At 33.7% G+C, this 14,432-nt stretch overlaps 3 protein-coding genes and 1 long non-coding RNA gene across 5 annotated transcripts; 3 read left to right on the forward strand and 1 right to left on the reverse strand.

Annotated features, from left to right (window-relative positions):
• LOC104792713 (O-acyltransferase WSD1-like) lies at window positions 1,162–3,593 on the forward strand. Its single transcript, XM_010518932.2, has 7 exons — window positions 1,162–1,487; window positions 1,700–2,269; window positions 2,362–2,428; window positions 2,533–2,627; window positions 2,713–2,922; window positions 3,022–3,159; window positions 3,265–3,593. The coding sequence occupies exons 1-7, from the start codon at window positions 1,299–1,301 to the stop codon at window positions 3,430–3,432; spliced, it is 1,437 nt and encodes a 478-aa protein (XP_010517234.1). The 5' UTR covers window positions 1,162–1,298; the 3' UTR covers window positions 3,433–3,593.
• Window positions 3,686–5,514, reverse strand: LOC104792714. 2 transcript variants are annotated; one of them, XM_019246987.1, is made up of 3 exons: window positions 5,264–5,514; window positions 4,397–4,796; window positions 3,686–4,212 (listed from the first exon to the last, which is right to left on the reverse strand). In XM_019246987.1, the coding sequence occupies exons 1-3, from the start codon at window positions 5,436–5,438 to the stop codon at window positions 4,095–4,097; spliced, it is 693 nt and encodes a 230-aa protein (XP_019102532.1). In that variant the 5' UTR covers window positions 5,439–5,514; the 3' UTR covers window positions 3,686–4,094. The 2 variants fall into 2 exon arrangements, with proteins under 2 accessions (XP_019102532.1, XP_010517235.1); XM_010518933.1 differs by having other exon boundaries at window positions 3,686–4,208; window positions 5,264–5,513.
• Window positions 8,253–10,567, forward strand: LOC109124403 (probable aquaporin PIP2-6). The gene is made up of 4 exons (XM_010518934.1): window positions 8,253–8,664; window positions 8,918–9,213; window positions 9,969–10,109; window positions 10,198–10,567. Exons 1-4 carry the CDS (start codon window positions 8,358–8,360, stop codon window positions 10,324–10,326), a joined length of 873 nt encoding a protein of 290 aa, XP_010517236.1. The 5' UTR covers window positions 8,253–8,357; the 3' UTR covers window positions 10,327–10,567.
• Window positions 11,491–13,122, forward strand: LOC104792716. Its single transcript, XR_769101.1, has 3 exons — window positions 11,491–11,729; window positions 11,806–12,050; window positions 12,144–13,122. It is a non-coding gene; the product is annotated as an uncharacterized LOC104792716 (long non-coding RNA).

Raw genomic sequence — 14,432 nt, forward strand, 5'->3', positions numbered from 1 at the left:
AAAAAATAATTAATTCTAGCCAAATTGAATTAAGAGTTGAACCAACTATGTAGGTGAGGAACCCAAACCAACAGAGAGCTAAACCAATAAGGAACCGAGTGTACTTAAAACCAAAGTTCCCCGGAGGACGAGACTCTGAAGGTTTTGTTTACTATGCAATCAATTCGTGTTTTAATTTTTCTACCATACAAAAATTGTGTAGGCTCTGTATAATGAAGGTTGATTCGTACATTGTGCCATGTGTGTAGGCTCTGTATAATGAAGGTTGATTCGTACATTGTGCCATGTGTGTAGGCTCTGTATAATGAAGGTTGATTCGTACATTGTGCCATGTGTGCTATAAATTATTTCATTTTTTATGTTAGCAGGACCATGAGAACCATTTAAACTAATCTTTTTAACATATTACTCTATCCATCATATACAGTATCTCACAAATAGTTTCGTTTTCAACTTTTTTTTTTGTTATCTTTGTTAAAAAAAATGATGTAATTGGGATTACAATCTAATTTTTGACTATCAAATGTCTATATAGTTCTTAAATAATCCGTACCTAAAATTTAATAAAAAAATATGTAATGTTCCCAACAAAATCTCTAATGTCACTCGCTCGTTTGATCTATTATCTTCTCTAGTGTTTTTTTTTTTCTATTTTTTTTGTTCTTATCCTTTCCATTTGGCATATATATTTCGTCAGTATAGATCTAACCTACACATCTCCGAAAACAAAAATATTAAAACCCCAAAAAATGAGCTACATATGTTAGGAAGATATAATTGTCCCTTACAATTAAAAATTGGACGGTCGATTTGCTGTTTTCCGGAAAAGTACATAAGCTTTACAACTACACTTTGTTTCACAAATCCAATCCCACGTAAGGTCTAAGACGTTGGTCTCTGACTAGAAAAGTAAATGCCTGAGACTCACAAATACAGTAGGGACAATAGAAACATCACTTACTCGTGATAGATCAAAGAAAACGAATTTAAGTAAATTATAAACTAAATAAACTCTTAACTCCTAATGCTAAATGCATAACTCGTTAGATATATCCAAAATAGTAACGCAATAAATGGGATATTAGAAAGAGAAGAAAATAATATAATAAAGACATAAAGTCATAAAAATGACAAAGTTGGGAGGTTTATGAGTTGTGAAAATGATATCTTATCATTTCAATACGTGTTTAATCAAGAGAGAGATTAGAAGTAGCAAAAAAAAAACACTAGTATAAGAACTACTCACCAAGCGTGGCTGAAGGAAAGACTGTATAATAACTTTGACAAAGGGAATAGACATGGCGAGAAATGAGCAAGAGACAGCACCAACGGAGCCGCTTAGCCCGGTTTCACAGCTGTTCGCTACACCGAGTCTCTACTGCGTCATTGTTTTAACTTTAGGGCTTCAAACTAGATGCAACCCAACCGCCATTGTAGAAGGTATCACGAAGACATGGATCAATCTCCCTCGCTTCTCTAGCAAAGTGGTAAACATACATATATTTATGCCTCATTTGTTACATATAAAAACATACGTACAAGGGAAATTTAAGAATGTCATAATCATAATAAAAAAATTATTAGAATACCTAATTATATGATACTCTTACTTTGATAGTGATTATTATTTCGATCGATAGCAAACTCGAATATTTTGTATAAAATTTTCTTAAATCATTAAATCAATGTTACGTTCCAGGAGATGAAGAAAAATGGAAAAGCGTTTTGGATCCCTGTTAGTGTACGAGTAGAAGATCATGTTATTGTTCCAGATCTTGATTATTCCAACATTGAAAATCCTGATCAATTTATTGAAGACTATACTTCGAACCTAGCAAATACTCCAATGGACATTTCCAAACCTTTATGGGAATTTCATATACTGAATATAAAGACATCAGATGCAGAATCTTTGTGTATAGGAAAACTACATCATTCACTGGGTGATGGAATGTCTCTAATGTCTCTTCTACTCGCTAGTTCACGTAAACTATCAGACCCGGAGGCTCTTCCTACTACTGCGGCTACAAAACAACATGTTGATTCCAATCGTAGGAATTGGTGGTTGGTTGAGAGGTTTTGGTTAATGATAAGAATCATTTTCACAACTCTTATTGCAATGTTCAAGTGTTTTCTTACATTATGCTTTTTGCGAGATACAAAAACTCCTCTCATTGGTAAACCGGGAGACAGAATTCGATCTACAAAGATTATACATCGGATGATAAGCCTTGATGATGTCAAGTTGGTGAAGAATACAATGAATATGGTAGACATATTAATGATTATTGTCACTCTTCTATATATTGACCACACATTCTTATATTAAGAAATTTGAAATTCATGTTTTTCTTTGTGTAGAAAGTAAATGATGTACTTCTTGGAATGACACAAGCAGGCCTCTCAAGATATTTGAGCAAAAAATTTGGTAACGTCAAATTCTTCCCCACTCTATTACTGAAAATATAAACATTAGTACATTACTGTTATTTGCGGTTCTAATATCTTATTAATAAAAATAAAAATAAAAAGATGAAGATATGGTGGTCGAGAAGAAAATATCATTAGACAAAATTCGTCTACGTGGTACAGTAGTCGTAAATTTAAGACCAGATACAAAGATCGAGGTAAAATCAGCGTAACCACCATTTTCACTTTTTACTGTTTTAGTAAATTGGAATGCAAAAAGGTTGATAACATGTGAGAATGCAGGATCTCGCTAATATGATGGCAAAGGGTTCAAAGTGTAGATGGGGAAACTTTGTAGGCTTTGTTATGTTTCCTTTGTGGATACGATCTGAGGATGATCCGTTGGAATACATCCGCCGAGCCAAAGCTACAATGGATATGAAAAAGATCTCCATGGAGTCACTGTTTTATTATGGACTCATCAAATTTGCCTTGATAATATTCGGGAAAAAGGTAAAATATAACATCTCTGTTAACTAATCTATAAATTTTTTATAAAACTGTTAATGAGAATCTTTATTAAGAAAAACATGTGTACATTCGTTAATGCAGATAATCGAACCAATTGTGAAGAGATTATTTGATCACACAACATTGACATTTTCAAATGTGATCGGTCCAGACGAAGAAGTAAGTTTTTTTGGCCATCCCATGTCTTATGTCACCGCAAGCGCAACGGGTGGACCACAAGTAAGTATAGCTAAATCATATGCCATACCATATGTTTATAAATCCTTGAAAACTTTGGTGATTTGTAATTAACTAACATGTTGTTTATGTTTCTTGTTGAGCAAGGCTCTTATTATCCATTTCGTAAGCTACGTAAACAAGATTATCATCAATCTAGCTGTCGATACAACGGTGATTCCAGACCCTCATCTACTATGTGATGACTTGGTAGAATCGCTCGATATCATCAAACTCGCTGTCTTAGAGAAAGGAGTTCATAAAATGGAGGTTTGAGACATGATTCACCAGATATAAAAATGAGGGGTTGCGAAAGGTAAAGTCTGGTGAAATGTTTATGTTATAGCTTGGTTTGATTTAAATTAAGGATTCTCTCAGAGTAAGAGATCTATTTGACTTTCATGTTGGTTTGAAATATATTAATCTTGAGTTTCATAATACTTTTCACGTTCAAACTATGCATCTTGAATACGATTTTTCAATCGTTTGTCTTTTTACATTGGTAGATCAAGTCTAGCTAATGCCTTGATGTTTAAAAACATGCTTCACCGGATCAGCAAAAAGTTGCTGACGCTACAAAACCTTAGTTACAAAACGTAGTTGGTTGAAATATTATAGACAGTAGGATTTATACAAGACTGCGAGACAAACAAGTGCAGGCCACAGGCTCAAATAACATATTTACATAATCAGAGCTATTATCAACAAACGGTATTCAACTTACCTTTTTCTGTCGGATTTACCGAAACTGTTCAAGAGCTTGTGTATTGTTGTTGTTTTTGTTCACGAGCTTCATCATGAAGTTAAACCTGGTGTCCGGAGATGTCTTTGGTTGTGGCCAAGTCGATCCTTCAGGGATCTTGATGCATCTGAAACCTTGATCTTTGTAAAGCTTTGTGGCTCCTAAGTTGTTGAGATCACAGTGAAGGCCGATAGCTCTACATCCCCAGTTCTTGGCTAAAGCCTCTGCTTTCCATACGAGTCTCTTGGCTATTCCTTTGCGCCGGAAATTCTCTCGAACAGCCACATTTGATATGTAAGCGATCCCCGTCCTGACTTTGAATTAGTAACACACCATCAAATCAAAGGATTACAGTGTGGAGCAACAACACAATCTAAACAAAACAAATAATGACAAGAGCCGCTAAGGATCCTGAAACCTAACACTTGGTCCTTAGTCTTACGAACAGAGAGGCACAGTGCTCAGCCCCAGAAATAAAACATGAGACAGAAAGCGAACCTTCTCTGGCGGAGAGGTCCTTTCCTTGGAAGGTAATCTGCCACAGTATCCACAGTCAAGATTCCAGCAACATAACCTTTGTTTAAGCTGATCTTTGCATCAAAAGCTCCAATTTTGAAATCTTCACTTCCAAAGCAGATGGCTTCATCTGCAGAACTACCTATCACAGCGACTAAACAAGTCCTCCGGCACCCTGGTGGAACAGAAAATCCCATTATCATAGCCATTAACCTATCTACTCTAAGAACAACATCAAGAGGAAACGAATATCCCGGGAAGAAGGAACTGCAGTGAGTCTCTGCCACTTCCCAACTGTCTTCCAATCTTGCTTCCCGAACAACGATTTCAGGTGTAACCGCTGGAAATAGATCAACTATTTGACTTGCATTGCACACTCCTCCTATATATAAACATCAAAAATAACAAATTCATCATCCACTGATACAAATTCACCATAAAAACTCAACACCCCTCATGAAAGCAGTAAACTTTAGATCTATTCCATCAAAGACTAACTGTGACATGAGGTCTCAAGTTTATGAATTACACAATACCACAGTTGATTAGCTCAAATCACGCAAAGTTTAAGACTTTAAGTTTCCTAAAGCAAACATGCAAATAAATTGATAGGCTATACTCAACTGTTTCGTTTGAAGATAGGTTAAAGTTTCAATCTTTCAACAATCAGATTTGGTAAACCACAAAGCCTCTAATTGAATTTATCTGGGGACGATTAACTTAATTGATTAGTGGGTGTGGTTAGGAGGAATTGGAAACTCGATCTAACTCAATATTAATCTAGAACTATGTCTAGTACCCATATCAGAGAGCTCATCAAGGCTTGAAAAAAAAAACAGAGGTCAATACCTGATCTGATTTTGGAAGGAGCATGAGAAATAGTAACACTAGGCGAGAGGAGAAAGAGAGACGAAGAGTGGCGTCTCCTAACTCCTGAAGAGGAAACGAAGCGGCCATAAGAGTTGTTGTGTTTGATTGAAACTGGTGAAACCGCCGTCGTCCCCAACGGTGTGCTGCTCTGCATTGTCTCCTCCGTTCGCCGTGCTTTCTCTGCTTCTTGCTAACTTTTTATTTCTTTACCAAACCGAAACGGCGATGAATTTAACAACAAACCGGCCGGTTCAACCGATCAAATTGCCCACTGGACATTGAAATATTCGTCTATACTAGTCAAGATAATAATCATATTTTATGTAATAAGATCTCACACGTTTTTTTAACGAAGAGAATATAACCCACCAATACGTAGCTCATCCCACTGTAAGTTGTAACATTAGGTTTATGAATTATAATTAAGAAAAAGGAGTTAATTATGAGTATCACATTGCTCATTAATCAATGACTGCAGCTGTTAAGAAAAAAAATTAAGAAATAAGGAGTTAAAATCACATTGCAAAAACATCTAGAATCAAATTTGCCGTATACATATATATAGTTTGTAGTTGACTCTTATGTCTAATTTCTTATATTATTGAAATGGTTCATAAAGATCAACTTAAATTTGTTAAGTTTTTCATCATTATATATATACACATCATTACCATCGTATATACCAGCATCATCACCATTATTATTGTTATACTATCATTATATATACCATCAGTCCATCACCATACATCATCATAGTATCATACATTCATACATACTATCACCATTCAACATATCATCCATCATCAACATCATACCACCGCAATCACCATCATCCCGTCATCATAATTATCCCATCACATATATCTTTTTGTCTGTTTTTGTCGGAATTTTCTAAATTCAGTTATTCCATCATATATTAACAACCATTCAGACTATTTGCCTACAAATATCTACAAACTGCAGTTGGGCTGTAGTTTGAAATTAATTAGGATTAAAATCATGTTTAAATCATGATTGACAATCCTTAGGCTGTAAAAAAAAAAAATGCCGTCTACGTGTATAATACTCACGACTATTCTATTGTTTCTATAATTGCAATTAACAAAAATAAGTAGCCAAAGAAATTTTCAAAAAAAATAAAAAAATCACAACTTCCAAATTCAAAAACGAATATTAGTTATTCAATATAGTCGACACTAAATACTTATCACAACTTTGAAATAATAGGAGACCATCCTTAAATCCCAAACAAAAAAACTTTAAATCGATGTCGCTTGAATGGTCAAGACTTACATCTAAATAATGAGAAACAAACAAACTAGAGGAAAGAAATTTCAGCGAAAAACTTGACGTGGACAACTGGGAGATTTCAAAGTTGTGACTAATCCAATGAAATTTGGTGAACCACTGAACCTTTATCCAAAAAGACAATGTACATTCCGACCCCAGCCGCAAGCGGCTATCACGATCCACAAATCTCGCCACGTGTCTCCATCGGTGACAACATAGAAGTGTACTAACCGTGTGGTTGTCCATCCTGCTAAGAAGTTCCCGTGAGAGAATGAAGATTCACTGATTCATATATTTCCCTTGCATTAATTACTTGATCGAATGTTTGTATAAGCCATTTTGAGGGTAAGCTATAGTATAATTCTCTGGAGAACAATAAATGAAAGCTATGTTTTTCTCGAGGTGTTTAGCAGAAAGACAATAAAAATGTCATGTCAAAAAAAAATTGCTATCAATATACCCGTGATACCTTTATGAACGGTCGTGTCTCTAAATCAAATTAGTAACATAACTGATGAAGCAAATAATTTTCAAATTTTGGTCGTCGGGTTGATTATTACGTGAGACATTTTTTTTGGGTATTATTTAGTGATAGATACATCATCTGTTGTAGAAGTTGGCAAATCCGCCAAATGCTTCGCTTCAAATGTCAGGTTGTATTTATCTTTGTGTCCAATCGTACTCGGCCATGGATGGACCTAGCTAGCTACGTATAAAGTTGTAGATATGGGTCTTCCACGCACACCACGTGGACCCTATTTGATTTTTATGGAGGTCGGTCGTTTATCCAAGAAAGATTCAATTTTATCACTTCGAAGTAAAATTGGAAGATTTGTATCCAATGATATGATTTCCCATTTTCCATTCTGAAACCATTCTCCATTCTTTCTTTCATATCGTAATTCTCGTTCCCTAAGCCTATATTTGACATTCCTTCGTATTGTATACCTTGGATGTGAGTTTCACATATGAAACGTTTGAAATGTTGGGATTAAGAAAAATTTTCTTAAAATCTAATGATCGTTGAATTATATCACGCTCAAGCATTTCTTCATAGTTCTCATATAGAAGCATTTGTTAAGTAGTTTTTATTAACTACGACTGCCAGGTTTAAATCTGAGTGATGACATAATGATAACATAGTACAAATCATTAGACTACAAATCATGATCACTAACTGTTTTGGCTTAATTCACTGTTATTTTTGCAATAAAAGTTCTTTTACTTTTGCATTATTTGGTCTTTTAAATATAATACGCAAAACCTAGATATAACTGGCCTAGAATGCCTTAGACCATGTTAGCATTGAGCTGGCATAAAATATATTATCTTCTATCTGAACTTAAACCCTAGGGTGTAACGGGATTAGCAGTAATAGTTCGTTAAAGAAAGGGCGATAGATATAAAGCTCTAAATAAAAGACATTTCAGAGCCTTGTATTCGTTTTAGATTTAGTCATAATTTAATTTTTGAACAAATTAAATTATTTAAAAGATAACCAAATAGAAATAAATTGGAAGCATATTCTTTAGACAACAAAAAAGTACTTCATAGACACTATCATACACATCTGTAGTGTTCCCTTATTTTACGATAAATGTTTTTTTTTTAAAAGAAAAAACCTGAAGGCAAAAGAGGAAAAACCCTTAAGCCACATCTTTCCATAAATACTACCACTCACCATCGTCTTTGCACACCATCCAAATCTTCTAACTAGTCTCTCTCTCTCTCTCTCTCTCTCTCTCTCTCTCTCTCTGAGTCTGTGAAGGCTAAGTCTGAAACAATGACCAAGGATGAGGAGTCGATTGAGGATGAGTCGTTCTCCGGAAAGGACTACTTAGACCCACCGCCTGTGAAGATGTTCGAGGCGAGGGAGCTCAAGAAGTGGTCCTTCTACAGAGCAGTCATAGCTGAGTTCATAGCTACTTTCCTCTTTCTTTACGTTACCGTTTTGACAGTCATCGGCTTCAAGAGCCAGACTGATGCCAAAGCAGGTGGCGGAGCTTGTGCTAGCGTCGGCCTCCTCGGCATCTCTTGGGCCTTTGGTGGCATGATCTTCATCCTCGTCTACTGCACTGCCGGAATCTCTGGTCTATCTCTCTCTCTCCTTAACCATATTAATGAGTTTTATTGATTAGCATAGCTAAATGCAAATGCTTCGTAACTTGGGGCTCCTGAGTCATAATAAGAAAGAAGTAATATTTTCAAAATACTAACTGAACCAACTATAGTAGTCAAATGATTGTTGATACAAAATGTTGATATTTCTACAAATGTAAATTTTTACCTCAACTTGATCAGCTGGTTATATAAAATACTAATCATATGTGTGTGTATATATAGGTGGACACATTAACCCCGCGGTGACGTTTGGGTTATTCCTGGCTAGCAAGGTATCATTGGTGAGAGCTGTGTCTTATATGGTGGCTCAATGTCTCGGAGCCACTTGCGGAGTTGGTTTGGTGAAATTGTTCCAGTCGACTTATTTCAACCGCTATGGTGGTGGAGCCAACATGCTTTCCGACGGATACAATGTTGGTGTTGGTGTTGGGGCTGAGATTATCGGCACTTTTGTCCTCGTCTATACCGTCTTCTCCGCTACCGACCCTAAGCGAAATGCCCGTGACTCTCACATTCCTGTAAGTAATTTTAAACTATGCTACAAGCCTCGATCACATGAATTAACATTCAAAAGTATCAAAAACCTAGCTAAAGATAAAAGTAGTACATAGATTTGATTGTTTTCTTTTTGTTTCCTTTATTTTTAACAAAATGTAGTACTAGTGGTGATTACAGAAATCAAAACTGGAAGATAAATCAGGATAGATTTTTTGATTTCGGTGTCGAAAAATAATGGATTAAAGTACGTATCGAATCAAAATCTAGTGCCAGCTATATAACGCATTTATTATTTTAATACTGATAACGATGTCGTCTAGCCATTTTGGCCCTAACGAAAATAATACGGACCAGATAAGTGTAGCGTCTATCTTCTTCTATGAGATAAACGACGAAAGGGTGTCCAATTATTTTTCACTCAAGTTCTTGTATCTGTCTTTGGTACCAAATGTCTTTTTACACGTTATAACGACATACCCTATTTGTGCTCCACGTCTCTTCATCACATGTCTTTGTATGTAAATGGTCCAAATCTATTCTGCATTTTCACAACGACCCATGTGTATATGTTCATACATTTTCCATGATATATGTACTTTCATGTATATATGATTTTTTACAAAACCAAATCTTTCTGTTATGCACATGGTCATTACTTGATTCTTTGTCTATTTTTAGTAATATTGGTACCTATGTAGTTCATTCAAATTCAAATGTCTATATCATTGTTAATGACGAAGATTGATTTATTTTGTATGACATTAATGAATTGAAGGTATTAGCACCATTGCCTATTGGATTTTCCGTGTTCATGGTTCATTTAGCTACTATCCCAATTACTGGCACCGGAATTAATCCAGCTAGGAGTTTTGGAGCTGCCGTCATCTATAACAATAAAAAGGCTTGGGATGATCAGGTTCTTATTTTCACCATCTAATACACGTTTTTGCTCCTTAGTCCTTAGATCAACTTATTAATGAGTAATTTTTTTTTTTCAATTACAGTGGATATTCTGGGTCGGTCCATTTGTGGGTGCAGCCATTGCAGCATTTTACCATCAGTTTGTGTTGAGAGCTGGTGCTATGAAGGCCTATGGGTCAGTGAGAAGCCAACTTCACGAGCTTCACGCTTGATTTTGATTTTTCAATCTATCGAAGAGGTGAAGAATCTTTGGACCAGGACAAAAGGAGAAAGGGAAAAAAGGGACCCAAATCATATAAAAAGAAAATATGAATATTTCGGTGAGTGACATTGTAATGTGTCTTATTTGTGGCTTTGATGGGAGGTTTGAGTGCAACAATTTGTACCATACAAGCCTTCGTGTGAATGTATGTGTTATTTGATGCATATGATATTTTTATTTCCTCTACTTAATTATCAATGCTTCTATATCTTTGATCCATCATCACTATAACTTTCTATACACACCTTGATACGTCACTAAAGAAAAATGAATTGTGTCACTTATTCTACATATTGATGCAAATGAATTTTGTATCCCTTAACGCATTATGTAAATGATTTTGGAAATAGTGATGCAAATATTTGATAATTTTCACATTGATTTAATATTTTGTATCATTATTTATTTTTATTTGTTTTCTGAACATTTTCTATAATTATTTCATTATTATTTTATCATATATTATTCTACAAATTTTGAATTAGTAGTTATCTGCATATGCATATATGTTGCCTTTTAAAATTTTAATTTTAGATTTTATTCTGTTGTTATAATGATGTTACTACGCCTACTCTTTCTTCATTATCATTGAACATAGTTGATAGAGGACTGAAACACCTTTGGAGACATGATCAAAATCATTCTCGAGGAAAGTGACTTGACTCCCCAACGTGGTTATTTCTTTTTTGGGTTTGCTTGTCGGCTACATATTCACAACTTATCTTATATACACATCCCCTTTTATTAATTAGGAAGTAGATTTGGTATATTAATTCAGAAGTAGATTTAGTAAAGTAACGTTTTATTTATAAGGGTTATTACATAATTGAATAAAACGTTATTTATAAGGGTTATTACATAATTGAATAAAACGTTACTTTACTAAATAATATCATTTGATTTTATTTATAAGGGTCATTTGAATAATATCAGAACTATAAAAATATTATTTGTAATAATTAGTATCCATAATTTAAATATCTAGATAGGTTTAACTTGTTTAAATATTTTTAATTCTTACGAATCATGTTATGGAACGGATTAAAGTTCACTTTTTCTTTTAAATTAGCTCATCAACAAGGTATTAAGTAACAGTTTGAATCGGTTGTTTCAGGAAATCCTGGTTTAGCCAAGGAAGCTACATTAATCGCAATCTGTATGTGACCGAACACGTAGATTGCTGGAAGCACTGGGACAATCTCTATAAAGAGAATCTAGAAGCTTGTGTTGCTCTTCTTAAAGAGCTTGTAGAGAATTGGAAGGAATATTCCCCCAAACTAGCATCATCAAGCAAGGGAATGAATCATGTCAGTCGACATATATTCACTCTTTCTTTGAAACTAGCTGAAGAAGGTATTAATAGTAACAAACCAAACCTTGATGAGTTTTCTCTGCTTCCTTCTCTCAAATAGAATTCTATATTTTGTAGCCATTATTTCAGGAAATCTTGTTGTAGCCAAGGAAGCTACAGCGATCGCTATCTGAGGATCTGACTAAAACCGGAGAATGCTGGGGATAAGAATCTAGAAGCTAATGTTGCTCTTCTTAAAGAGCTTATAGAGAATTGGAAGGAATATTCCCCCAAACTAGCAAGACATGGTCATGCACTATCATTGCAAGTAGATATCCACACTGAATGCATATTCTCTATTTCCTTAAGATTAGCTGGAGAAGGTACGTACTATTAGTAGCAAAACAAATAACCTTCATGATAACCCTTGAGTTTTCTTTGCTTCCCTCTCTCAATATTTGTTGCGGTTGTATCAGGAAATCTTGTTTTAGCCAAGGAAGCTACAGCGATCGCTATCTGGTCTCTAACCGAAAACGGAGATTGCTGGAACAATCTCTATGAGGAGAATCTAGAAACTGGTGTTGCTCTTCTTAGAGAGCTTGTAAACGAGTGGAAGGATCATTCCCTCAAACTACTATCACCACCGAGTGTTGGTTTCACTCTCAGTCGAACTATGAAGAGCTTGAGGCTAAAAGTAATGCCCCTTAGCTAATCTTATTACACCCTCCATTTAGTTGTAATTTAGTATCTCTGATATAACCAGTGATTGTTCTTAGAACAAAAAAAACTATCATTGAAGGAGGAACCAACTCTTCTCTTCACGAAGAAGCTGACGAGTACTGCAAAGTGATCTTGGGAAGACTTTGCCGTGGGACTGGCTGGCTTTACTGCTGTGGTTTTAGCTGCGGCAGTTGTTCTAGCTTTGCTGAACAAGCTCCTAAACTAATTGGATATGCACCTATATACTTCATTGCAAAGAGTTGTTGTGGATAAATTTAAATTTCAACGATCACTTTGATTATAGTTTTTCACGATATTTTTGAAATATTTGCATGAACCGGAAGGACACCCCCAATCCAAAGAGAAGCAAGTCTCTCTATCGGATGTTATCATGAAAATCTTTCAACGGTAAGCAAAAAAAAAATCCAGTTTCTATCTAAACGTACGGGGAGATATATTGATCGGGCTTATTTCAGCAGTTTTGTTTCTTGATTCCTCACCAACTTTGGCTTTTATAGGATTCTCTGAAGTTGGGAATGTTTTAAGATGTGGATTCTTTCTTGCAAGGAATCTTGAAACAAATACATGAAACCATTCAAAGCGGACAACAGAAAAAAAAAAGCTCAATTACATGTTAATGGTTTAGCATGATCTTATTTAGTATGACGGTTCAAAGCCTAAATCTATGGACTACGTTTTGTATAATTCAAAGACTTTAACTTTCTCGTTAATTAACCTTCGTAATGATGATGAGTTTACAATGATTTTTAACTTTATATGAACATACTTGATTCTTCGAGTTCGCTTAAATTACGATTATTATAATTAAGCCAAATACAAGATGCCAAATTTACATTAGTTTTCTTTCTATTGAAAATAGTTTTAAAGGTAAAAAAAACCACTACCTTTCTTTGTAAAAATTGATGTTCCGACTCTTTTATCTTGTTCCACAAATTCATTTTTCTACATTTTTAATGATTAACCTTAAAAAATCATAAATAATTGAAAATATATAAAAATGTTATTATAACAATTTTTAAAAAAATATGTAAAAAAATGGAAAAAAGATGGCTAACTACACGAACTATTGGTGAATACATTGTCACACATATCAAATATACTATTGTATATTCAACTACATAAAGTATATGTATTACATGACCACATCCATGAACTATATGACGTAATGCGGTCAACATCATAGACATATAATTCAGTACACCGGTCAATTGATTCCAGCAAAAACCGATGTTGACTCCGGCGAAGACCAACATTGACTCCGACGTTGACCAACACTTAAAAAAAATTCTAAATTTAAAAAAAAATTATTATAGTAAATTATTTATGGGTTTTCATGATTAAAAGAAATTTTCTATTCAATATCCAAATATTTTTTATATATCTCTAATATATTCAATCTTATAATTAATTACTTTTTATTTTTCAAGCTAAAGTAAATAGTTAAATAAAAATAATTTATAATTATTTTCAAGATAAAAAAATTATTTATAATAATCTTCAAGATATAAAATCATTTATAATGATTTTCAAGATATAAAAATAATTTATAATTATTTTCAAGATATATATATATATATATATATATATATATAAATCTCCCATAATCAGATTATTTAATTACTACAAAATCAATAAAATCAAATTCAACTACTTTCATTAGAAAATAATATGCAAAATATTGAGTATATGACTCTTTACTCTAAATTTGCATGGTAAATGTTATATAAAAAATATACACTCTTTACTTTAAAATTTACATACTCAAAATAACATATAAACAACAAAAAAATAACAATATATACTTTTAACATATGAACATTTTCATTTTTACCCTTTTTAACACAATTACAATATGTTAAATTAATTTTTAGAAATTTTTTTAAGGTTTGGGTTCTCTAGTTTACATTTAAGATATATTTAGGAAATATATAAAAAATAATTAGATATTGAATAGAACTTTTTTAATTAATAAAATCATAAATGATTTAATATAATAATTTCTTATTTTTAATTTTTAATTTTAA

The sequence above is a fragment of the Camelina sativa genome, chromosome 6 (assembly GCF_000633955.1).
Source record: "Camelina sativa cultivar DH55 chromosome 6, Cs, whole genome shotgun sequence".
In the NCBI taxonomy this organism is placed as follows: Eukaryota; Viridiplantae; Streptophyta; class Magnoliopsida; order Brassicales; family Brassicaceae; genus Camelina; species Camelina sativa.

Coding starts and splice junctions, on each gene's coding strand:
- LOC104792713 (XM_010518932.2), top strand. CDS start 1,299: ATGGCGAGAAATGAGCAAGAGACAGCACCAACGGAGCCGCTTAGCCCG. Junction 2,923..3,021: donor TGATAATATTCGGGAAAAAG/GTAAAATATAAC, acceptor TCGTTAATGCAG/ATAATCGAACCAATTGTGAA. Junction 3,160..3,264: donor GCGCAACGGGTGGACCACAA/GTAAGTATAGCT, acceptor TTGTTGAGCAAG/GCTCTTATTATCCATTTCGT.
- LOC109124403 (XM_010518934.1), top strand. CDS start 8,358: ATGACCAAGGATGAGGAGTCGATTGAGGATGAGTCGTTCTCCGGAAAG. Junction 9,214..9,968: donor CCCGTGACTCTCACATTCCT/GTAAGTAATTTT, acceptor AATGAATTGAAG/GTATTAGCACCATTGCCTAT. Junction 10,110..10,197: donor AAAAGGCTTGGGATGATCAG/GTTCTTATTTTC, acceptor TTTCAATTACAG/TGGATATTCTGGGTCGGTCC.
- LOC104792714 (XM_010518933.1), bottom strand. CDS start 5,438: ATGCAGAGCAGCACACCGTTGGGGACGACGGCGGTTTCACCAGTTTCA. Junction 4,797..5,263: donor TCCTTCCAAAATCAGATCAG/GTATTGACCTCT, acceptor GTTTATATATAG/GAGGAGTGTGCAATGCAAGT. Junction 4,209..4,396: donor GGACCTCTCCGCCAGAGAAG/GTTCGCTTTCTG, acceptor ATTCAAAGTCAG/GACGGGGATCGCTTACATAT.